The 25,598-nt window shown below is 49.4% G+C and overlaps 1 protein-coding gene across 1 annotated transcript in view; it reads right to left on the bottom strand.

Annotated features, from left to right (window-relative positions):
* Positions 1-25,598, bottom strand: part of NT5C (5', 3'-nucleotidase, cytosolic) — a 334,183-nt gene that overhangs the window by 178,239 nt on the left and 130,346 nt on the right. The window contains exon 2 of the mRNA XM_069202028.1: positions 24,893-24,993. Coding sequence (XP_069058129.1) covers positions 24,893-24,993 — 101 coding nt within the window. The remainder of the gene's footprint in view (positions 1-24,892; positions 24,994-25,598) is intronic.

A 25,598-nucleotide genomic window follows, 5' to 3' on the forward strand; every position in this document is an offset into this window, starting at 1 on the left:
GGTGTTCCATGCAACACCCATGGATTTTTAAGCATTCACAGATTTACAAGGTTTTGTAAACCTTGTAAATCTAAAGCCTATGCCTCCCCAGGAGAGGCGTAAGAGATGCGCAACAAGGAGAAATACCTCTATTTCTCCTTGCTTTTTATTTTTCTGTGTGTGATGCGTTCTGCAGCACACATAGAAAGAGGAAAACACCTCTAGTGATTGTTTTTGTGCAGAAAGGTGTCCCTTCCTGTACAATAACAATCACCACTGCAACACAGACACCCTTGCATCATGGTGCAAGGGTGCCTAAGTTAGCGCATGGCAGCCCATTGTGCACCAACACAGGGGAAAGGGACAAGAATGCTGTATTTTGTAGATACAGTGCATTCCTGCCCTTTTCTTTTGACGTACGACAGTGCAGCAAGAAGAATTGCTCGCTGCCCTACACCAAGAAGTAGTAAATATGCCTCATAACTCGCTACTACATCAGCTTTACTATTTTGTCCTGTTCATGTCATACACAGTGAAGTTGAGTCAAACCAGAAAGTCCTTGTCAGAGAGCTCTCCCTCCCTCTTGTTGCGATCCAGGGAGGGGTGACTGACTAAGAATTAAGAGAGATAAACAATTGGAAGGCAGTGTGACTGAAGACATTCCTCATGTGCTTCAACAAGTGTGCTCCAAACGAGCCAAGTTGTGGACTTGCACATTCTCTTCAGTGGGGTTCCAGCCAGAGGTTATGCAAGTTACTGGTTCTTTCTTTCTCTTTTCTGCTATCTATGGTATCGTTTTGGGGCAACAGATGCTTCTTGAGTGGAGGTTTAGGGTGTTGGGAAATTGCTGTGTTTTGGATTTAGTTTGATAATCTATTCACATGTTTTGGTTCAGCAGATGCTGTACTATAGGGATATAATGGACTGTTCCTAAACATGGCAGGTATAAACCACATGGCAACCACTAACATATACAAAATTATCTTGTGGAATGCAAATGGACTGAATAATAAGATGAAGTGAGGGTCGGTCCCACCAGGTTGCTAAGTGCAACTACCTAGATATTCTCTTTTCTGTAAGAATCACATGGGCACCAACTGTGGGCCCCTAGCCAGACATGGATATATCGAGGTCCTCCACTCTGGTTTCACATCAGGCTCCAGGGTAGTGGCGATACTCTTACATAAGCCTCTCCCTTTCACAATAACTGTATTGCAAGCAAACTACTTGGGGCGCAATGTTTTCATGTCAGGATCATTGGACAGGCAAAGGTGAGTCCTCAGTATATATTCCTTTCCCATGCTCACAGATACTATTCTACAGACACCCTTAAACCTGTTGACCCATATTCCACCAGTTAAAATAATAATGGGTGTGATTTTAATACTGTCAGGAGCAAAGACCCATGCACCTGGCACTCTCAACCACTCGAACACTAGACAAGCACAGAGTGATTTGACTATCTGCCTGGGTCGAAACTTTAGGTATGTGTGATGTATGCCGAATCTGGTATAAGGGAAATTGCTTTACCTTTTACTCTAACCCACAAAGCTCATTGTTTCAAGTGAATTACTTCTTCTTTCTGGCCGCTGATGTCCAAGGAGTGGCAGATGTTTGTATTCTCCTGCACAGGCCTATCAGACCATTCACTAGCTAAGTTGCAACTCTTATCCTGACTACTAGTCACAGGTTATAAGGAGCCTCAATGCTTGATAGCTGACAGATGAGTTTGTTCCAGTTTTCTGAGAGGAAATTGCAGAATATTGTAGTCTCAACAGTTTTGGGCTTATCCACAACCTCATCCTGGAAAGCATTAAAGTCTGACATCGCAGAGCACCTTATTGCTTACATTAGTCTGAAGAGAACAAAGGGGGTCATTCTGTCTCCCGCCGGCGGCGGTAACCGCACGCCCGGCGGGAGCCGCCGAATGACCGCACCGCGGTCAAATGACCGCGGCGGTCATTCTGAGTTTCCCGCTGGGCTGGCGGGCGACCGCCAGAAGGCCGCCAGCCCGCCCAGCGGGAAACCCCCTTCCACAAGGATGCCGGCTCCGAATGGAGCCGGCGGATTGGAAGGGGTGCGACGGGTGCAGTTGCACCCGTCGCGATTTTCAGTGTCTGCCGCGCAGACACTGAAAATCTATGTGGGGCCCTGTTAGGGGGCCCCACGACACCCGTTCCCGCCAGCCAGGTTCTGGCGGTGAAAACCGCCAGAACCAGGCTGGCGGGAAGGGGGTCGGAATCCCCATGGCGGCGCTGCTTGCAGCGCCGCCATGGAGGATTCCCTGGGGCAGCGGGAAACCGGCGGGACACCGCCGGTTTCCTGTTTCTGACCGCGGCTGTACCGCCGCGGTCAGAATGCCGATGGAAGCACCGCCAGCCTGTTGGCGGTGCTTCCGCGGTATTGTAGCCCTCAATACAAAGTGCTTTAATTGGAACTAGAACCCTGTTCTCTCTTGGGGAGTCGCTTTTCAGGACAGTGGAATCAACAATGGCACAATTGGAAGCAATATCCCTAGCCTCAGCTAGACTTGAAACATACATGATATGAAGCTAGAGATAAAGTAAGCAGACTTCTATTTTGTCTGACCATACATGATCCAGTTTTCACAATTGTTTCAGAAATACAGGTCACTGCAGGGCAAACAGTGACTGACTTCTGTGAAGTTGCAGATGTCTTTGCAGGATATTAGCCCGGTCCAAATGTCTTGACGTTGAAATTTTTTCAAATAATTTGCATGTCAGGAAGTCCCCAATTTGCTTCCCTATTCAATGAGACTATGGGAGGTTGCAAACTGCAAGACGATCTGCACTGAACCAAAGTCTCTGTCATGTTTAAACTAGGTAGATCTATGGAGCATTTATCCCTTATCAAGTCACAAAAGTAATTGCAAACATATGGGCCAAATGTTTGATAGGGCTCATAACTTCCGATCAGCTGAGACAAAATGGGTTTATGATAGGATGACGAATGAGGTTTTGCCACAAGCTGGTCTGGGTCAAGTGCTGTGGCCCTGGTAGACCTTGATTTATTGAGCTGTGATATTTTTGTTACAAATCCTGCATAAGTTGATCATCAGTCCGCCAGTTCCTGACATGCATGAACCCAAGGAGGTGAATGGAATGCTATCAGACTCCTTTTCAATTGAAATTGGTATCCATCAGAGATGTCATTTATCCTCGCTCTTGTTCATGCTAGCGACTGAACAACTGGCTGAATAGGTTAGGATAGATGCCCTTGTAAAGGGTTTTCAGTGGGATGGAGTAGCAGAGGACTGGATTTCAATGTATGCTGACGTGCTCTTTTTACTCTTGAACTCCAACTGGACCAGTGCATTTAATGTCATAACAACGCTGGCACCTTCATGCACATACTGAGGGACTGCCCATTGCCTATAAATATTGGATACTACTCTCATCTGCAGTAGTGGGATGCTCTAGCAACCTTAAACCCAAGGCAGCATTCCTGGGTACGCTTGAAGAGTTGAAGAGTTGGAAGGCACACAAGGCAACCACAAGTTAATAAGGATGGATCATCTAATGGCCAAGAGAAACTGCATGACACTGGACATCTAAGGAGGCATATTTGTTACAAAAACGGTTGTGAGGTGTGGCTCACTGTTGACATCTAGAGAAAAAGATATATAATCTAAGAGATACCACCAAAAACACAAAAAGCTGGTGGTCTTGTTGGGGCCATTTCCAAGACATTACTTCTTAAACATTATTGCCTCTTTTCCTCCTATGTTCTCCCTCTGTCTGTTATTCAAACAAAACAAGATTTGCAACCTTGAAAGATCCAGCATTGGTGTTCTGACCGTTATAACAACTAAGTGGAATGCTTGTCCTGGAGTTATGCTGGAGACCTACTGGATCATGCAAGGTCCTTTAATATATATTTACATAGAGATGACCAAGGAAATAATAGAATAGTTCTGTTGAGAGTGTTTCAAATGCAGAGCTTAGCTGTACAAAGTAAGTTACTTACCTGTAACTGTAGTTCTCCAGTATTGGAATCTTTCATACATTCACATGCTTGAATCCTTCCCCGTCATCGAGATGGGAGTCCCCAGTATATTAGAAAGCAATGTCTTGATAGACATATACCTTGTACGCCCTTAGTTTAGTATTATATCACAGTCATTAGTTTAAGAAAGACAAAACGTTTGAGTCAACAAATCAGGCGACACCACTCTCTAGAACTTTCCTGAGAGAAGCTGCTTTCCTCAGATTTTCTAAGCACTAGTGCGTATAAATGGTATCACCGAGGGAAATAAAGGTGAGCTTCTCCGGGGAGGCGGGTGAGTCGCATCTGAATCTATTAAAGATTTCAATACTAGAGAACCACAGTTACAGGTAAGTAACTTATTTCTTACTTCAGTAATGGAACTTTCATAGATGCATATGCTTGAATCAGAATAAGAAGCAGTAAGAAGCACATATTTTCCTTCCTTCTCTGCCCTTTCTCTTTAAAAAAAAAAATACAACATATAATGAGGTTAACAACTATAACACAGGCAGATGTAAAGGCTATATAGAACTGTGCATAAAATAGAGTACGTAGTTGGTGGGAAGATAGAAAAGGCTCATCATTACTGAAAGAGATGTCTTACCTCCACCTGTCTCACTGCTGCATCTCTCAGAACTTCTGTGTACAAACAGGAGTGTTGAGTGAAGGTGCGCACATTTTTCCATATTGCTGCGCAGCAGAGGTCAGTCAACAATGCTACTGTGAACAATGCCATGCACGTGGAGATGGTTCTCGTGGAATATGCATGCGCTGCGGAGTTGAAGTTCTGGCCCGCCTTTTGATGATAAATGAACAATCACACCTGAAATCCATCTGGATATGCTTTGTTTTGTTACAGGACAACCCTTCCTAGGTGCACTGTAACCTACAAAGAGCTGATTTGTTTTCCGGAAGGATTGAGTCCTGTGCAAGTAGAACTTGATGCATTTTTTAGATCTAGCTAATGGAGGACTCGCTTGGCTGCAGTTTGAGGGTTTGTAAAGAATGATTTAAGAATAACAGGCTCATTGAGATGAAAGTCCAAAGGGACTTTAGGGATGAATTTTGGGTTAGTATGTAAAATGACTATCTTCTCTGAATTGAAGGAATAGTTGCTGGATAGTAAAAGCCTGAATCTCGCTAACCCTACGTTCAGACGTGAGTTTGGGAAGCAGAGCCACATTCCAGGTAAGATACTTTATATCCATCCTATGGGTAGACTCGAACTGAGCCTTCATCAGTTGTCCCAATACTATGTTGAGTTGCCATGTGGGAGCAGGGGCTCTGATAGGGGAAAAAGCTATGAACAATCCCTTGAGAAATTTTTTAATGAGCCTGACAGACCACAAAGACGGTTTATCCGATGATCTCCTGGAGAGGGAAATGGCTGCAAGGTGCACCTTAAATGGAAGCATGCACTAATCCCAATTGTGCTAGATGCAAGAGGTAAGGCAGTAACTCTTCTGGACGTCAGGAGATGGGATGCACTTTAGCAGTTGCACACCATAAGCAGAACTTCTTCCACTTCAGGCGGTATGTTTTATTAGTATTGTCCACCCACGCCTTGACAAGCTTGTCTCTGCAATCCTTTGGAATATTCATATGACCAGATTCCTGGAATTCAGGAGCCTGGCTGATAGACTGAGGGATCTAGTATACGGATGTTGAACTTGTCCCTGGCTCATCGTCAGTAAAGACAGGATCAGCTTGAGTCTGGTGGGGGAGGTACTGACAGTAGGCGAGGCTCTGTGTACCAGTCCTGCCGCACACATGCAGGGTCTATCAGTATGATCTGACAGGGCCCAGCTTTCATCTTGTTGAGCACCCATGAGAGAGAGGAATCGGAGGAAAGGCGTACGAAAATATGCCTGACCATGCAATCAAAAAGTCATCCCCCCACAACCACTTATGGGGATGTCAACTTGCAAAGAACTGGCATTTTGCATTCTGGGGGGTCACAAAGAGATCCAGATTTGGGTTGCCCCACTGAAGACAGATGGAATCCAGCGTCCTCTGCTCCAATTCCCTCTTGTGACAAGTGGTTCGTTCTCAACCTACTTGGGGTGTCTGCTATGGCGTGCGGGTGCCCTGGCATATGTTCTGCCTTCAGGTGTACTGTGTGGCGGATACACCAGCTCCAGATCAGCTGAGCCTCCAGGACAGTAGGCAAGATCAAGTTCCTCCTTGCTTGTTTATGTAGTGCATTGTTATTGTGTTGTCAATTCCGACAAGCACTCAGAATGTTGAACACTGTAGAATGTTGAAACCTGGGAAGGAAGGCTTGCAGTGCCAGATATACTGCCCTTAACTCGAGAAGACTTGTGTGAAGGCCCAGATGTGAAGGAGGCCACTTGTCGCTGGCCTGGTGGTCCTGGAGGTAAGCTCCCCATTCATCTAGGAATGCATCCATTGTAATGACTAGAAGGTAGGTTTCAACTAAGAATGGTAGGCCCACTGAGACATCTGCAAGGCTTTTCCACCAGTCGAGTGACTTGACTATGAGCAGAGTTACTTGAATGATATCCCAAATGATCCTGTGGCCTGTTTACATTGGATAGCCAGTGCTTCCTGAAGAGGACACATATGTAGGCAACAGTACGGTATAAGATGGTTACGAGAGGACATCATGCCCAGGAGAGATTTGTAAAGCCAAACTGAAAGCGACTTACTTTTTTGTAGTTGTCTTGCTAGGATTGTTAATTTTCATTGTCTCTCGAGAGTGTGGTAGGCCATATTGAGACGGGTATCGAGGATGGCTCCAAAGAAGGTTATTCTCTGTGATGCTGGAGCACTGATTTTTCTGAGTTGAGAGTGAGCCCTAGCTCGTTAAAAAGGTGCAAAGTAACTGTGGTGGACACCTTTGCAGACTGTTTGGTAGAGGATTTCACCAACCAGTGGTCAAGATAGGGAAAGACTTGGTGCCTTTGTTGTCTGAGACTTCAGGCCAAAGGGTAGGGCTCGTAACTGGAATTGTTTGCTGGCTACCGTCAACCATAGGAATTTCCTATGCCTCGGATGGATGGATAGGTGAAAGTAGGCATCTTGGAGGTCTAGAGAGGACATGTAATCTGCCTTGTTGAGGAGCTGCAAAATGTTGTGGAGTGTGACCATGCGAAACAATTGTCTATTTGTTGAGCTCTCTCAAATCGAGAATTGATCTTCATTGTTGTGACTTCTTTCACATTAGTAAGAAATGGAAACAGAAACCTTTACCCTTTTGGGAGGAGGAAACTCTCTCTCTTGCTTTTTTTGCAACATGGTCTTCACTTCTAACTTTAGCAAGTGAGTATGCTTTCGTATTCTCGGTAGAGGCAGTGTTAGGGGGTGTTAGTACAAATTCTAGAAGGTGTCTGAATTGAACTATATCTAGGACCCATGAAAAGGCACTTTCCTGTACTGCAACATACCTAGGAACCGAGTAGTGTCCGCGCCCGACTTGATAGCTTGGAAAACTTCAGCAGCATGCTTCCCAACCAAAGCTTCTCCATCATATGGCAAGCCCAGTATTTTTGTGTGAACTTCCGATCTCAAGTTAGTAGCCTTAAGCCATCCCTTTCCTTGTAGAACTGCTGCTCCAGTCAGCTGTCTAAATCTGGTAGAGAAAAGGTCTCATTCAGTCAATAATTTCTGAGGAAGAACGTTGGACTTCCAGCAACACCTTCTTTGCTTCCCCTCTGATGTTTTCGGCAAGCTCATCCAAATATTAAAACAAATTGTACCATAGCTGTCTATCATATCTGCACAGGAGCGCTAAGGAATTTGCAGCACTTACAGTAAGAGCGGACATTGATTAAAATCATTTGCCGATGTTATCAAGACGTCTACCGTCTTTATCGGGTGGTGCTGTCCGAGGTGTGGAGGGGTTTCTTGATCGGGTTGTGCTGCCTGCGAGATGACTGAATCAGGTTTAGGGTAAGCTGCTAGGCAGGCGGGGACATCTTCCGGGGCTTTGTATTTTGGGCAATACTGCAGGTACTGTAGCTGAACTGTGCATAATTTTAAAGCCCTGGCTCCACACACAATCAATAATGGATATGGACCTGTTTACCGATAGGGCTCTTTGAAGTCATAAAGGAAACAGTCCTGTTGTGTAGCAGGCAGAGGCAGGTCGAATCATGTGGATGCTCTGTCTAAGATGTTTTGGAAACCTTCTTTGTCTTCTGGAGGTGACTCAACTGAGGTGGTTTTGGGGATGCCGGGCATCCCATTCATCTTGATGTGCCTGAATTTCACCCACTTCTCTCTCCTCTTCAGAAGATGATGAGTCGTGTAGTAGCACCACCAGTGGAGAGCGGAGCAAAAGTGGAGTTGCAGGCAAACGCTGTGGCTGAGAAGGAAGTGTTTAAGTGGGAATAGCACCTGTAGAGGCTGGAGCCTGTTGCGCAGGACTAGCTACTGGAGGGAAATGTGTTCTATAGTCTGCTAATATTCATTGTAGATACGATATAAGGGCTGATGGAAGGCATACCATGTCTTGTTGGTACAGTTGAGGCTGATAACATTCTTGTGAGTAATGTTACTAATCATAATATTTGTCTTCCTCAGAATAGCCCTGATATTTGACATGAAGTTCAAATGGACTCCTTGCAGCTCCATCATCTAGCAGGTGGGATGGCAGGAGTGTTGAACCCTTGCTTGGTGACGTTATAGACAGTGTTAATTGAGGGTGTTTCTTAGCTCTTCGCCTTATTTGGGTTGCTGGCTGTGTCGTCTTCGAGAACAGAGGCAGGGAGGTGGGTCATCGACAACTTGGTGGAATTGTCTTGGTTGAGTCCATTGCCATTAAATTAATTGTAGGCAATGGCTGCCCTGTCGTCGACGGTGGAGGCATCGAAAAGAGCCCCGTTGACAGGAGCGTCGCTGACAAGAACATCGACGGGATGAATGCAATTGGGGACTGCGTTGACGGTGATGCAATGTGTATTGTTGATGGCAACGAAGAGGATGTCGCCTTCGACACTGTGATGGTGGTGATGGTAAGTGTCATAGAGGAGACTGTAGACACCGTCGTTGTCGATTTCCCCATCAACGGAGACACAGTTGACAATACGTCCATTGGCGGTGCGGAGGCTGATTTTGTAAAGATAGGTTTTACCTCAGGTGGTGTCATAGGGGCTCTGGGGTCGATGTCGGTCTAGATTTTGAAGAAAAATCTGACTTCTTTGAATTCTCAGTTGGTAGTATGGCATGTTTTTGAGGCGATTTGGAGGGGCTGTGATGTTTTGCAATTCTTCAGGAGACTTGTTGGATGCCTTCTTAGGAGGTTCTGAAGAGGTAGGAGTGACAGGAACCTCTCTTGCACGCTTCAATGATGTTTTAGAAGACAAAGTGGAGGAGGTGTCAATTTCTTTCTCAGAGATAGGGCTGTCTTTGGATTTTTGCTTCTGCAGCCAAAGAAGAAGCTTTCCCTCATAGTCTTTTAAAGTTTTTGTAGGAAACGTGCGATCATCTTTATGCAGCCTCTTTTTGTTGCATGTGCCACAAGGTCTAAACAGCCCCCTCTCTTTGGTGTCTCTGACATTTTGGTCATCAGGTTGAGGCACCAAGTTGAAGAAAATGGCTTCCTATGAAGTAGAAAAGTGAAAATGAGAAACCAATGCTTCTGAAACAGCTGTGACTGGAAGAAAGCTGAGCAGAGCTAAGAGGAGACTCCTTAGCATGGCGTGTGGAGGAAAATAAGTACTGGACTTACGGGTCCCAGTTTTGGAGGTTAAGGTGTCCACAGGGCAAATTTTAGGAAGACACCAAGAGTGCACCATCAGCAACATGGGGCCGGCTGGGTGCAGAGGTCAAAGTTGGTATTGGGTACCCAATGGAACCCTATGGAGACTGGGGGCGCTCAAAAGAGAACGGTTTGCAGGTGGTATACCCGCGGTAGTCTAACAGTTGGACAGGTATGTTGAGGCTCCTCTGGAACTGGATGGACAATTGGCTGGGTTCCTAAAGGCCAGGGGGTTGCAAGTGCAGGGGTACCTTTAGGTGTCGGTATCTTCACCTATTGGGTCGCGATAATGGGCTGGAGTGCCCTGAGGCAGCAGAACAAAGGGGAGGAGCTTTTGAGGCTCAACACCAAGTGATGCTGTTCCTGCAAGGGAGAGGTATGAAGCACCTCCTCTCAGAGCAGGCTTTGTCACCGACCCCTTGGAGCACAAAAGCCTGCACCCCATGGGGTCAGAAACTTGTCTGGTGGTGGCAGGCTGGCAAAGACTGGTCAGCCACACACTAGAGGGTTGGGGACATTTCAGGGGGCATCTCTAAGATGCCCTTTGGGTACATTTTACAATAAATCCAACACTCGCATCAGTGTGGGTCTATTGAGTTGAGAAGGTTGATGCCAAACTTCCCAGCATTCAGTGAAGCCATCATGGAGCTGTGGAGTTTGTAATGACAAACTCCGAGCCCATGTACTCAATATGGCCACACTGCACATACAATGTCTAAGAATTGACTTAGGCACTATAGGGGCATATTGCACATGCGGCTATGCCACCATCTGAGGTATAGTCCACCCTGCCTTAGGGGTGTAAGGCATGCTGGAGGGGTGACGTACCTATGCCACAGGCAATGTGTGGTAGGCATGGCACCCAGGGAGAGATGCTATGTCGACTTTGCTCTTCTCTCCACCATCCCACACAATCCGCAATGACAGTGTGCCAGTAGTTGGTGAGGGGTCCCTTAGGGTAGCATGATATCTGCTGCAGCCATTAGGGACACACTCTGGCCACAGGGCCCTTGGTACCACTGGTTCCCTTTTACAAGGGACTTATTAGTGTGCCAGAGGTATGCCGATTGTGGAAACAATGGTATAGTTTTAGGGAATGAACACAGGTGCTGGGGCCCGGTTAGCAGGATCCCTGCACACACACAGTCAAGTTAGCATCAAATATCAGACAAAAAAGGTGTGGCGCGGCGGGAGGTGTAGTGCAACAAGAGGCCAGTTTCCTACATCCATCATCAGGCAAGTCATCTGCACAGGTCAACACCTCTTTAATCAGTCCATCTCTTCCAAATTTTCTGATGTTTATGGGTGCAACCATGTGCTTTATACAGTCTCTCCACTCCCATACAGTGATCCATCCTCTTTTTTTCACCCCGTCAAGGAGGGGCGAACCACCGCCCACCACTTCCTGTCACTGTCATGCTTTGCCAGTGAGGAAACCCAGATACAGCAATGCCAATTTGTATCTGTTTCCACCAAAGTCATCTGTAAGATGCAGAAAGACAACAGGGGGTCTCTCAGGACCTGCGAGATCAGGACTGCACTCAGGCATTTCACCACCCCCTGCCACTAGCTGTCTAACTCCAGACAGCTCCATTCTATATGAAGGAATGTGTCCTCCATTGCCCGGCGGTGGAGGCATGCCAGTGAGGCAGTCACCCCCATCCTCCATAAACTATGTCATGTGTGATATACCCTATGCATATATTTAAATTGGATAAATCGCAACTTAGCTGCCACTGCTGGCGCACGGGGTGCTCCAAAAATTTATGTCCAATCCTCATTTACCAACTCCCCCACGTCAGCCTCCCATACCACACAGAGGGAGTCAAAAGTGTCAGGCTGATTAAAGATCAGGGAACAATACATTTTTGATAGTTTGTGATCCCCGAGGTCACCTATAAGGAGTTTACCCTCCAACTGGCTGAACTCTGGGAGGTCCGTGAGAGTGGAAACATATGGGGATAGCGCTTGTTGGAGCTGCAAATATTTATGAAATTGACTGCGGTGAAGTTGGAACACTATCTGAAGGGACTGGAATGTCTTAAGGTCCACGCCCTGCATCATGTCTCCCAAAGAGGAAATGCCAATAAGGTCCCACTTCCGGAATCCCTCTAGTGCAGCCCCCAGGAAGAGCAATCAGCCCCGCCATAAGGGAGTCTGCTCTGTCAATCTTCCCCACTACTTTATGCATTGGAGAGAGGAACGCCACAGGCCAAACACCACTCTGGTGGCTGGGGGAAGGTCTTCCCACTCGCCTCCACCATATAAATAAGTCTCAAGTGGAGTACCCCACCCACCTTTCCACGGCATACACTGGGTCTCCCCACGCACTACACCACCAGTCATTGATAATAAGAAGGTGAGCTGCATAATAATAAGATTCTACATCAGCCACTGCAATGGCTCCACAATATATAGATTGAAAACACTCAGGGAGCCCCTCCCTTCTACAGGAAGGCATTCAGAATTGTGTGTAGCCTGCAGAACCACCACTGTGAAATATCAAAAGGAAATTTTGTAGTTGCTAGAGAAGCCTGGGGAGTGTGACCATCTTAAATATGGCAGACCGTCCAGTCAAGGACAGTGGGAGGGCGGTCCAAATTTTTATATCCTCTTGGAAATGAGCGAGCACCAGCTCCACATTAGCCGTCCATGGCATTCTCGACCGGAGATATATATGCTCCTAGGTATTGGAAGCCGTGGGTGACAATCTTTAGTCCGGATGCCCAATCGAGTGCTAGAGGGTCAGTGTCCTGAGCATACACTGCAGGTTTGCATGTGATAATGTGGAGACTCGTAATCTCCCTGAATATGTGCCTGATTTGAAGTAACCTCAGCCCTGTGAGGGCGGATGCATTGAGAAAGAAAAGAACATCATTGGCATGAAGTGTGATCCTGTCTGACAGCCCCTCTCCCCACTCAAGTCCCCGCACCTGGGCTTCCATTCTTATCCGCAATGCCAACGGCTCCATGAAAAGAGAGAGAGCGGGGGGCCAGGGGACAGCCCTGTTGAGTCCCCCGCTGCAGGGAGAAGGTGTATGACCTAGCATCCACCGCTCGCATTAACACAGTTAAGCTTGTGTATAGCAACCTCAGGTAGAAGAGAAAGAGCGGACCTAAATACAGGCACTGGAGAAGAATGAATAGATACTCCCAGCTGACCGACTCAAACGCCCTTTCGATGTCCACCAGAAGGAAGGCCACCGGTTTACTGAATCTATCAGCCAACGTCAGTGCATTGTAGACTCGTCAGATATTGTGATGGTTTGCCCTGCAGGGCATAAAGCCATCCTTGTCTGGGTGCATCAGATCTGGAATGTATCTGATTAACCTATTTGCTTGGGCCTCAGCAAAGATTTTTACCTCCAGGTTGAGCAGAGAGATTGAGCGATAAGACAAGTGTTCAGCTCCGGGTGACCTAGCTTGGGGAGCAAGTCAGAGGGCAGGACGGCAGCAACCTTCACCGATCGACTGGCTCACCCCAGCAAGTGGGAACGGAGCTTCAGCATAAAGGCTTTAAAAAACTCACTTGGGAAACCATTAGGTCCGGGGGCCTTATTCATGTACAACCCAGCGAACACCACAGAGAGGTCATGAACAGTGAGGTCGGCATCTAGGGACGCCCGGTTGGTTGGGGGAGAGTGTCTTAAAAGGTAGTGTCTGTACAAATTCCTCTATCTGGGCTTCGGTCAGTGCCTATCTCCTACTGTACACATCCTCAAAATAGGAAGCAAAACTGTTTGCGATCCAATCTGGGTCCGTAAGCAGTACACCCAACCCGTCCCTAATGGTCGGGAATGTGGGAGAGCGGGGTCGGCCCTGACATAGTCTATGGAGCATATGACTTGACTTATCACCCCACTGGTAGATACGGCTCTGGGATCCTTGCCAGGCAAGTCTGACCCCATCTACAATCAATGAATGTTATTCAGTGAAATGCTTCATCATCGAGTTCTTCCCGATCTTATGAAAATTTATGTATGCTATGACCTTTTTTCTTACAAGGGAGCACTTTTTGAGGGAAGGGGTGTGGGATCTATGGGGGTCATTCCGACCCTGGCGGTCCAAGACCGCCAGGGCCGGGGACCACGGAAGCACCGCCAACAGGCTGGCGGTGCTTCCCAGCCCATTCTGACCGCGGCGGTAAAGCCGCGGTCAGAAAAGGGGATCCGGCGGTTTCCCGCCGGATTTCCCCTGCATGGGCTGAATCTCCATGGCGGCGCTGCAAGCAGCGCCGCCATGGAGATTTCGACCCCTTTCCCGCCATCCCTTTTCTGGCGGTTTTTACCGCCAGGAACAGGATGGCGGGAACGGGTGTCGTGGGGCCCCTGGGGGCGCCTGCACTGCCCATGCCACTGGCATGGGCAGTGCAGGGGCCCCCTAACAGGGCCCCATAAAGATTTTCACTGTCTGCTTAGCAGACAGTGAAAATCGGGACGGGTGCAACTGCACCCGTCGCACCCCTGCAACTCCGCCGGCTCCATTCAGAGCCGGCTTCCTTGTTGCAGGGCCTTTCCCGCTGGGCTGGCGGGCGCTCTTTTGGCGGTCGCCCGCTGGCCCGGCGGGAAAGCCAGAATGGCATCCGCGGTCTTCTGACCGCGGAGCGGCCATTTGGCGGTTCCCGCCAGGCGGGCGGCTCCTGCCGCCCGCCAGGGTCAGAATGACCCTCTATATGAGGTGATGGTTAAAACTGCCTAGGAGTGGCCCATATCAGTGTTTATTCTGGGATCCATCTGGCAAGAGTAAAAACTGTGGAAGATGGGTTAAATGGAGGTACTATCACGCCTTAGCCCTAAATATGATCAAAGATGGTGGAGCTGATACCACCATTTTATATTCTGTTGAACACAGGAGTATACGTGGTGTGAGATGCTCTGGATCTTCAATTTTGATGGTGATTGCGTCTACTGACTGAGCTTAGCAGATTTCTGTCCCTCTCTCTCTTTCACACCCAAAGAGCATGAGGCCCTCATTATGACATTGGTGGTAAGTGCATCTTACCGCCATACTGACTGCCGCCAACATACCGCGACCGCAGCAGTATACCGCTATGCGTATTATGACCCACACATAGAAATCGGCCACTATACAGACACACACACAAGTCCGCCAGCCCAAAGGTCAGTGATAAAATGGCGGTACCAAAACCCACACCGTTATGCCAACAGAATTACGCCCACAGAATTATGACCCACGAATCACTGTGGCGGACATTCAACCGCGGTAAGCCATTGGCGGTACAGACCGCCACCCTCAAAATACACACACACTAACACAACAACACCACATTGGACAGTTCAAAATACACACACCTGACACACATACACACAACACACCCATCCAACACCATTATAAAACCCACACACACAACCCACAACCCTTCACGGAAAAAAAACTGACAACTGAGAGAAAGACAAGCCAGGAGCACCCACTGAATCAGAGCCACAAAACACCATCACCCATACACCATCAACGCACCTCACAGCACACACCCCAACACATCACCCCACACACCCTCACACACACCACTCACACTACACCCATGGCACCACAGAGACACCCCAGGTTCTCAGAGGAGGAGCTAAGGGTCATGGTGGAGGAAATCATCCAGGTAGAGCCACAGCATTTCGGATCACAGGTGCAGCAGACGTCCATTGCTAGGAAGATGGAGCTATGGCAGAGAGTCGTGGACATAGTCAACACCGTGGGACAGCACCCCAGAAAAAAGGATGACATCAGGAAGAGTTGGAACAACCTACGGGGGAAGGTGCGTTCCGTGGTAGCAAGACACCAGATATCTGTACAGAGGACTGGCGGTGGACCCCCACAACTAACAACATGAGAAGAGCAAGTCTTGACGATCATGCATCCTGAGGGCCTGGCAGGAGTAGCAGGAGGACTGGACTCTGGTAAGTCAAATCTTTACTACTTTATCCCCTCTACCTGCATTCCATCACAAACTCCTACCCCTACCGTCACCCCCATCACTCCACCACCTCACATATACCCCACCATCACAACCCAACCATTCCAATACCAAGCCCTGCATGCTACAACAATGCATGGAGCCCCATCACAGACCTGCATGGACACTCATCACCACAGCATGCACACTAGTGACAACCACTTAGCCAACCAAATCACAACTCACACAAGCCAAAGCTGCCTTGGTAATAACAACCATACAGGGAAACATACCCATGCACAAGATGTCACACGCAGAAACAATAACACTGCATTTACATCTCCACAGGACCCCCACACAACATCACCGGAGAGGAGGTGCCAGCAACATCCAGTCCCCCCCCCCAGAAGAGGCCCACATTGATGGCAGCAGCTCTATAGCACAGGACAACAGGGAAGATGGGAGGACTGCTGTGCGACAGAGGGAGGACAGGCCCAGGGAACCGACTCTCCACGAGGCACTCACCAACATCCTGGGAGCATACCACCATTCCCAGGAGACCATGGCCCAGATACTGGCCAAGCTGCAGGAGACCCAGCGGCTGCAGGAGGGACAGTACCTGGGGATCAGGGAGGACCTCAGAGACATCCACACCACCCTGGTCACCATTACAGGGTGCTAGCAGACATGGCCAACACCATGAGGGAGGCAGTGGCACACCAACGGGCCCCTGACACTAGCCACACCGATGAACAGCCCTCCACCTCCACTGACGCTAGTGGACAGGAGGCCCCGCCACTGGAACATCAGGCCACCAGCACCCCACCTCCTGCAGAAGGAGAACCACCACGCGAAAGGTCCCTGCGATCCAGGCAGGAGCCAGAGAACATTCCCAAGACCCCGCGAGGAAATAAGACTCTCCTGAATGTCACCCTTGTGTCCCACTCTGTCACCCTGTCCACCTTGAACTGCCATTGATCCACTTCCTATGCCCCCTTGGACAATGCACCTGTGATACAAATAGACTGTACTCTATCCTGGACATTCCTCCACCATCAACCCAGCCCATTGCAATACCGCCTACACTTATTATCACAGACATAAACACCCTTGGAACTAATACAAGTATGGAGTCTGTCAATTGATTGAAATATTTATTAGTTTAACAAGCTGTAAACATTGCAATTCAAATGTACAGTTACATATACATAGGTATCACCTGTAGTGGGCAGCAGTAAACACACCAGGAGCCAGAGTGGGGCACAGATATCTGAAAATAGAGATGCCAAAGGATACAGTAAGTGGCCATAGAAATCGGAAAATCAGGCAGCCATGTACAATGTCCAACACAAAACTGCAATGGAAGGTGAAGTTACAGTGTCTTACCTGTGTGTCACTGGAAGTATTGTTGAATGATAGCAGTTTTGTGGTCCACATCATCTTCCTCTTCCTCCTCTTCGTCACTGTCCACAGGCTCCACCGCTGCCACACAAACATCTCCAGCCTCATCCTCCTGCAGAAAAGGCACCTGGCGTTTGGGTGAGTAGTACAGGGATCCACCTGTCAGATGGAGGCCTTCAGGAGGCCAAAGGTGCGCTCAACGAACCTCCTTGTTCACCCATGTGCCTCATTGTAACGTTTCTCTGCCCTTGTCCTGGCATTCCTCACTGGGGTCAGTAGCCATGACAGGTTGGGTAACCAGAGTTACCAGCAAATATTGAGGGATACCTGTTAGCCAGACACTCACCCTTAGGGCCACCCCCACACCCATATCCCTACATCAACTGTGTGGGGACCATGGCCTCACCTATTAGCCACACCCTGTGCCTCTGGAGTTGAGACATCACATTTGGGATGCTGCTATTCCTCAAGATGAAGGCATCATGCACAGTGCCAGGATACTTTGCATTGACATGGGAGATGTACTGGTCCGCCAAACACACCATCGGCACATTACGAGAGGGAAAGCTCTTTCGATTTCTGAACACCTGTTCATTTCTCCGGGAGGCGGGGGGACAAAGGCAATATGTGTACCATCAGTAGCACCAATGATGTTGGGGATATGTCCCATTGCATAGAAGTCAGCCTTCACTGTGGCCAAATCCTCCACCTGGGGAAATACGATGTAGCTGCGCATGTGTTTCATCAGGGCAGACAACACTCTGGTCAGCACGTTTGAGAACATAGGCTGTAACATCCCTGACGCCATGGCAACTGTTGCTTGGAAGGAACCACTTGCCAAGAAATGGAGAAGTGACAGGACGTGTACTAGAGGGATGATAACTGTGGGGTGGCGGATAGCTGAAATCAGGTCTGGCACCAATTGGGCACACAGCTCTTGGATTGTGACTTGACTTGTGACAGACTTGAAGGTTAGGATAATGTGCCTGTCCTCCATTGTCGCCAGGTCCCCCAGGGGTCTGTGCACGGGGGTATGCCCCCATTTCCTATTCATCCTCAGCGGTTGAACTCTAGGGTGAAAAACGGTGAGCAGATGGTCATATTCAAACATATACTCAGATGAATATGCTTTTCTTTTTTTACAGAAACAGTATGTGAGCCTGTAGGTCCGTTTGCTGTGACGCAGTTATGTGCCATGGTCTGTGCCCCCCTGAAATGGCGGCCGCCTGACCTGTGAGGAGGGACAAGTGGAAATGAGGTAATTCCGCTGCCATTGTGCGTCGTTGCGGGAGGCGGTCAATGACCAGCGTGCAACACCGCATTGGTTATCATTGGGGCCTACGGGTTCCAGGAGCCAATGGTGAAGTACGCCGGTGGTGACGGTACGCACAGCCGCAGACGTGACCGCCATTTTCTATCTCTTCACTCACTTGCTACCTAACCTTCAACAGGGGAGAACCTACACTGCAATTGCTGCTGTGACTTGTGTCTGGAACCGACCATGGCTCGAGTGTCTGGGGAAAGGGCCCCTGCCTTCACTTTGGAGGCGTTCGAGAGACTGGTGGATGGGGTCCTACCCCAGTACCGTTTATTTTATGGTCCTCCAGACCAACAGGTGAGTACACTGTGAGCACGATGCGTGGGGCATGAATGTATGGAGTGCTGTGTGTGTAAGCCTCGTGTGGGGGGGGACTGAGGGGTCCTGGGCAGAGTGCTGCATGTATGGTGGTCAATGTATGTGCGTAAGGTGATGATAGTGATATGTTGGGCCATGAGTATAACAGTCTGAACGGTATGAATAATACCTTTTCTGCTGTATCTTTTTCTGCAGGTCTGCGCCCATCAGAAAAAGGGTATTTTGCGTGCCATCGCCAAGGAGGTGCGGACCCTGGGTGTCATTGACAGGCGGAGCACCCACTGACGCTAACGGTGGGAGGACCTGCGCCTCTGGGCAAGGAAGATGGCGGAGGCCCAGCTGGGGCTGGCCTTCCAACGAGGAAGAGGTGCCCGTCATACCCTGACCCCCCTGATGTTCCGCATATCCAGAGTTGGATGGGTGCTTGAAGGAATCACAGCAGCCACAAGGGGGTGAATACAGATTCAGAATCATGACTTTGCGCACGTTAAGGTGTTACCTGGGTGGGGGTTGTGGGCTGTTGATGCCCCTAGGCCAGGGCGAACATGGCAGGGTAGGTTCCATGATGGGCAAGCTCAGATGCACTCCAACCCCAATAATGTTAGTGGGCATCTACAACTGGGCAAGGTCCTGTGGGTTTCATGTGTGCAGATAATGGTGTTAGGCATTGTACCCCATGCCCTGGTGACTAGCATTGTAACTGGTAGTGCATGGCCTAGTACATAGGGCTGTTCCCTGTGAGTTGTGTACGCCAACTGTAGTGTTGTTGCTGGCATTGACCAAGTGTATCCTCTGTCTCTTCCCCCCCTTTTTGTTTTGTCACTCTGTTCTTGTGTGCATCAGCATCATCTGGCAGAGGGGCAGAGGCACTGGCGACGGAGAGAGTTGCATCCCACATGGGCCTGGAGGCCGAATCCACCTATGGTGAAGGCACCAGTGGGACGGAGGGCGAGGGGAGCTCCACAACGGCGACAGGAGGGGAGAGCACTGACAGAGATTCTTCCTCCGATGGAAGCTCCCTGGCGGACACCTCTGTGCCACCCCAACTATAGGTACAGCCGGCACCCCCGTAACAGCACCGCCCTCCCAGCAGTCCCTCAGCGAGTTTCCAATGCCCGCTCACCCAGGAGGGTGGCCATCTCCTTCGCCCCAGGCACCTCAGGCACAGCCCCAGTCAGCTCTGCTGCCCTCAGTGAGGAGTCTATTGACCTCCTGAGAACCCTCTCACTTGCGCAGTCAACCATACTGAATGCCATCCAGGTTCTAGCAGGGCATTTGCAACAAACAAATGCATACCTGGAAGGCATTCACTCTGGCGTGACGGCCCAACAGAGAGCATTCCAGGCTCTGGCCAACTCACTGATGGCAGCCATTGTCCCTGTCTCCAGCCTCTCCCCTCCAACTTCCTCTACCCAGTCCCAATCCCCTCAACCCCAGCCTATCCCAAACACACCTTCAGACCTGCATGCACCCAAATCAACACACAGAAGTGGCTCAGGCAAACACAAGCACACACTTCAACCCACAGGCACTCACACAAGCACTATCCAGATGCAGACACACCAACATCCACTGTCTCCACTGTGCCCCCTCCTCCTCCACGTCCACCTCCCTCCCAGTAGTGTCTCCACTCACACCTGCATGCACTGCATCCTCATTCACTACCTTGATCACCAGCACACCTATCACCACACGCCCCTCACTGGCAGTCACCACCCCAACATTCATGCACACGTCCCCTGTGTCCTCTCCCACTGTGTATGTGCACCCTCCTCCCAAAGTACACAAACACTCAGACACCCAACAGCCATCCACCTCACAACAGCATCCAGGCCATGCACCCACACCCAAACACAACAGACACCTCCTACAACCACTCCCTCTTCCTCCACTCCCAAACCTTCACCCTCTTCCCTCCCCAGTGTCCTTAAGAAGCCTTTCCTCGCCACCCTTGACCTATTCCCTGCCCCTCCCCCGTCCTTCACTTCAGGCCAGGGTGGCCAGAACCCAGCCACCCAGTCCAAAGCCACTGTAGTTTCTGCAGCTACTGCAGGTGTGAGAGGCTCCAAGGAGGCACCCGTCAACACAGCCAGCACTGCACCACCTGCCAAGGGCAAGAAGTGGCCTCCAGCTAGCAAGGGCAAGAGGGGAACGCCAGCCAGCAAGGTGAAGGAGGGGAACGCCAGCCAGCAAGGTGAAGGAGGCACCACCAGCCAGCAAGGGGAAGGAGGCACCACCAGCCAGCAAGGGGAAGAAGGCACCACCGGCCAGCAAGGGGAGGAAGGGAACACCAGCTGGCAGAAGCAAGGAGGCACCACCATCTGCCAAGGGCAGGATGGGGACAACAGCTGCCAAGGCCAATGTGAAAGGAACTGACGCCACAGGCAGGATGGATCTGGTGCCTGGGGCTGGAGCGGCATCTCGGCAAACAACACCAGCCATGGCACGTCAGCTGTCTGAGGCTGCAGGGGAAAGGCTGGAGCCTCCCCTCACTACTGACAGTACCGCCGCAAGCCCCGCCACCTGCACCGCCAGCAGCAGCAGCCCCAGTGGGCAGCTGTCCAAGGCTGCAGGGGAAGGGCTGGAGCCTCCCCCCACCACTGACAGCACTGCCACCTGCACCGCCAGCAGCACCACTGCCAGCAGCAGCAACCCCAGTGGGCAGCTGTCCGAGGCTGCAGGGAAAGGGCTGGAGCCTCCCCCCACCACTGACAACACCGCTGCCAGCCCTCAACTGCCATCCACTGAGCAGCTGTCACCACCGGCGAGCAGTGTGTAGTCGTGACTACATGGGCTCTCGTGAATCCTGGCCCCTGCAACACCTGTAGGTGTGACACCCAGGTGAGAGACTGTGACCTTGCACCATCCAGGATGAAGCACACTGCGCACAAGGCCCCCTCCAGAACCAGTGGAAGAAGGCATCCACTCACCCCCTCCTTGCCTGGATGAAGCACACTGGGCACCAGGCCCCCTCCAGAACCGGTGGAATAAGGCATCCACTCACCCCCTCCTTGCCAGGATGAAACACACTGGGCACAAGGCCCCCTCCAGAACCTGTAGAAGAAGGCATCCACTCACCCCCTCTTTGCCTGCATGAAGCACACTGGGCAAAAGGCCCCCTTCAGAACCGGTGGAAGAAGGCATCCACTCACCCCCTCCTTGACAGGATAAAGCACACTGGGCACAAGGCCCCCTCCAGAACCAGTGGAAGAAGGCATCCACTCACCCCCTCCTTGCCAGTATGAAGCACACTGGGCATAAGGCCCCCTCCAGAACCAGTGGAAGAAGGCATCCACTCACCCCCTCGTTGCCTGGATAAAGCACATTGGGCACAAGGCCCCCTCCAGAACCAGTGGAAGAAGGCATCCTCTCACCCCCTCCTTGCCAGTATGAAGCACACTGGGCATAAGGCCCCCTCCAGAACCAGTGGAAGAAGGCATCCACTCACCCCCTCCTTGCCTGCATGAAGCACACTGGGCACAACGCCCCCTCCAGAACCAGTGGGCAAACCACTCACTAGAGAGACTGTGGCTTTGCACTCCCCAGGACCAAGCAGTGGGCAAACTACCCACTTGAGAGACTGTGGCTTTGCACTCCCCAGGACCAAGGAGTGGGCAAACCACCCACTAGAGAGACTGTGGCTTTGCACTCCCCAGGAGCAAGCAGTGGACAAACAATCCACTTGAGAGACTGTGGCTTTGCACTCCCCAGGACCAAGCAGTGGGCATACCACCCACTTGAGAGACTGTGGCTTTGCACTCCCCAGGCCCAAGCAGTGGGCAAACCACCCACTTGAGAGACTGTGGCTTTATACTCCCCAGGATCAAGCAGTGGGCAAACCACCCCTTGAGAGACTATGGCTTTGCAGTCCCCAGGACCAAGCAGTGGGCAAACCACGCACTTGAGAGACTGTGGCCTTGCACTCCCCAGGACATCGCAGAGGGCATGTAGCCCCCTCCAGGAGCAGTGGCGTTATACCATCTTCCGGCTGAGGTGCCCCCCAATTCCCGGTCCCCCTGAGGTGCCTCTGTGTTTTCGACCTGATGCCCCTGCAGTGTTCTCTCTGTATTGAGGCAGGAGTCAAGTTTGTCCTTGGCCTATGTGTTATGGCCCTATGGCTCACGGACAATTTGGAGTGGGCATTGTCCCTCCATTTGTATATATTGTACATACTGTTTATTGCTTTAAGGACGTATTTATCTAAATTTGTACTATTGCACTCAATTCCTTTTGTTCTTGTGTTATTCCTGAGGGGTACGGGGTGTATATGTAATGTTGTTGCATCTGTTTGTGTGTATGGTGTTGGGGGTGGGGGTGTTGCATGTTGCGCGTGTGTGTCACTCTCTTTTTCCTCCCCCCTCCCTTGCGTGCTAGGTGCGGTACTGACCGTGGTCGTCTTCGCCGGCGTTCATGTTCCTGGTGTAGGAGGAGGTATACCAGCATGAGGAAGATCTGCCGTTCAGGCTCCATGGCGTTGTGGTTCTTCCTTGATAGTCGAGAGTCGTTTCCCTTCTATGTACTGTTTCCGCCATGCTTTTGATGGTGTTGGTACCGCCCCAGAAAAGCTGGCTGATTGGCTTGTTGTAATGCATTGTCCATTGTCTTCTGCCTGGCTGTTGGCAGTTACCGCCACGGTGTTTGTTGCTACCACTGTGGCGGTTGTAATGTTAAAGTGGCTGTATGTGTTGGAGGTTTCCGCCGTGGTCATAATTCAATTTTTCTTACCGCCGGCCTGTTGGCGGTATTACCGCCGCTTTATCACCGACCGCAAGGGTTATAATGAGGGCCTGCGTGTTTTCATTTATTACGCCCTTGCGCATACACCCAATATAAACCATCTACACCACAGAAAGGGAAATGGCTCATACATCAATCCACTCCTGTCTAGGGCTTGCCTACACTAGATATCTTTTTATTTGATTTAGTAAGACTGAAACATGTAGGCATAATTTCTGGAAGAAGAAACCATTAAGTTTCTAGATATATCTAGCATTTGATATTTTAACCATGTCACAGATACTCATGAAATAAAGCCATATCTAGAGTTTATTCGTTGTCATTTTTAACTGGATTTACCAGAAAAGATAATTTATCTCGAGCTCCCGAATTCGTTCTGGTCGAACTCATCAGGGCAGTGCTCACCTACCCTGATGTGAGGAGGCGCCCAAGTTGAAGCATGCCGCTAATGGATGGGTGAGGTGTCTCCTCTGCTCTTTGTGAGATGGAAGGCAGGCAATCCCTAGACAGGGACGGATTGATATATGCGAAGGTGACTGTGCACTGAGATTCAGAACTGTTCACCTGGTGGGTCGTGTGCAAGGGACAGTAACCTGAGGAAGTATAACATAGTTGCTGGAAAGGTGCTGGAGGAAGGAAGGGTGGCAGGTCAAGATGTAACGAGCTCTGCTGGTTGACTCACAGTGGCTCTGGCCCACCTTGCCCCCGGATTAGTGTAGTCTGAGAGTAACTGCTGCCCCCTTATGTGTACTGGATTGGAGTTCCACGGGCTCTCTTGTGGTTTGATTCAACTGTTTTATAGCTGCGCTGTCAAAATACAAACATTAGAATGAGCTCGAAAATTTGCCAGATGTTTAAATGGCCAGGCCACAGTACTCTGGATGACAAGCAATATGGAAAAGCTGGAGTACAAAGCTCTGCTGTGTCGATGTTTCCAGATTTCACTACCAGGAAGCTAGATGATTATCTTAGTTTTGCTCTCTTGCTTCTATCCCAGCCATCACGATCTGGCCTGCTTTTAGCTGTCTTCTTCAACCTTGTGGCATCCACGACGCTGTCCTTTTATTCTTGATGCTCATAAGTCAGGCCAGGTATTTCCGTTTCTCATGCCCTACATATTTGCTTTGTCTCCAATCGTTATACCCTCCAATTGTTCACTCTCACCTTCACTTCTGCAGTGGGCATACACTTTATTAATACTGTACAATGCTTACATTTCATAGCTTTTTAATCAGTAACTGGGACCACCTCTATAGTATGTGCATATTAATAAAATGCTCATAGTAGATATGTATTTTATTTTGATGAACTGCTCTAACAACATTTTATGGTGAAGCAGCACGAACTAAAAGCAGCAGCACCTCTATAGTATGTGCATATTACATAAAAGGCTCATAGTAGATATGTATTTTATTTTGATGAACTGCTCTAAACAAAACTTTATGGTAAAGCAGCACGTACTAAAAATAAAGCAAGAAAGTGTACATTTCTAATAGTCCCTTACTTCTCTAAATTGCAGATCTCCTTCACAGCTTCGACAGCACCAGGAATTGGCTCCATGCTTGAAAAAAACTCTGGAGTGGTGTACAAATTGGCCATTTTTTCCTGAAATTCAAATAACAAAGAATCATTTAACCAGCTGCCGTAATAACACATACGCCGTTCATTCTAATCCCAGTGAAGGATGCCAACTCTAATATCAAAGATCCTACAGATAGTATGGTCATATAGCTATGTACAATCCTCACATGCATCACTGTCCTCATCGCCAGTGTACTTCCTTATCTGACTAAAAGTAGTGTGTTTATAAAAACCCAACTGCCGCTACTGAAAATTGTTAATAACAGAAATGAGATACGGAGGGAGTACCCCGGGTCACAGCTACACGGCGAGATCTCTTCCACACCAGAACTAAGGTGTGATCATGTGCTAAACAACTAACGGCTGAAATAAGACACACCACTGCTGTGATTATTATATGAGAGTAAGATGTCAAGTTTAAAGGGGGACAGGGGGGTTGTTAATCATTATTAAAAATAACACAGTTTCACCTGTTAATATTCAATGTAACAAGCACATACTATATACCCAAGCATTAGTTTAGAACGAAAATAAGAATAGAATCTTAATATACGATTGTCTGTTTTAATTGTAAGGTATGGAACTATGCCACCAAGATAATAATTCTATATTATGTATTATGCAAAATG

The sequence above is a fragment of the Pleurodeles waltl genome, chromosome 7 (assembly GCF_031143425.1).
Source record: "Pleurodeles waltl isolate 20211129_DDA chromosome 7, aPleWal1.hap1.20221129, whole genome shotgun sequence".
NCBI classification, from domain to species: domain Eukaryota; kingdom Metazoa; phylum Chordata; class Amphibia; order Caudata; family Salamandridae; genus Pleurodeles; species Pleurodeles waltl.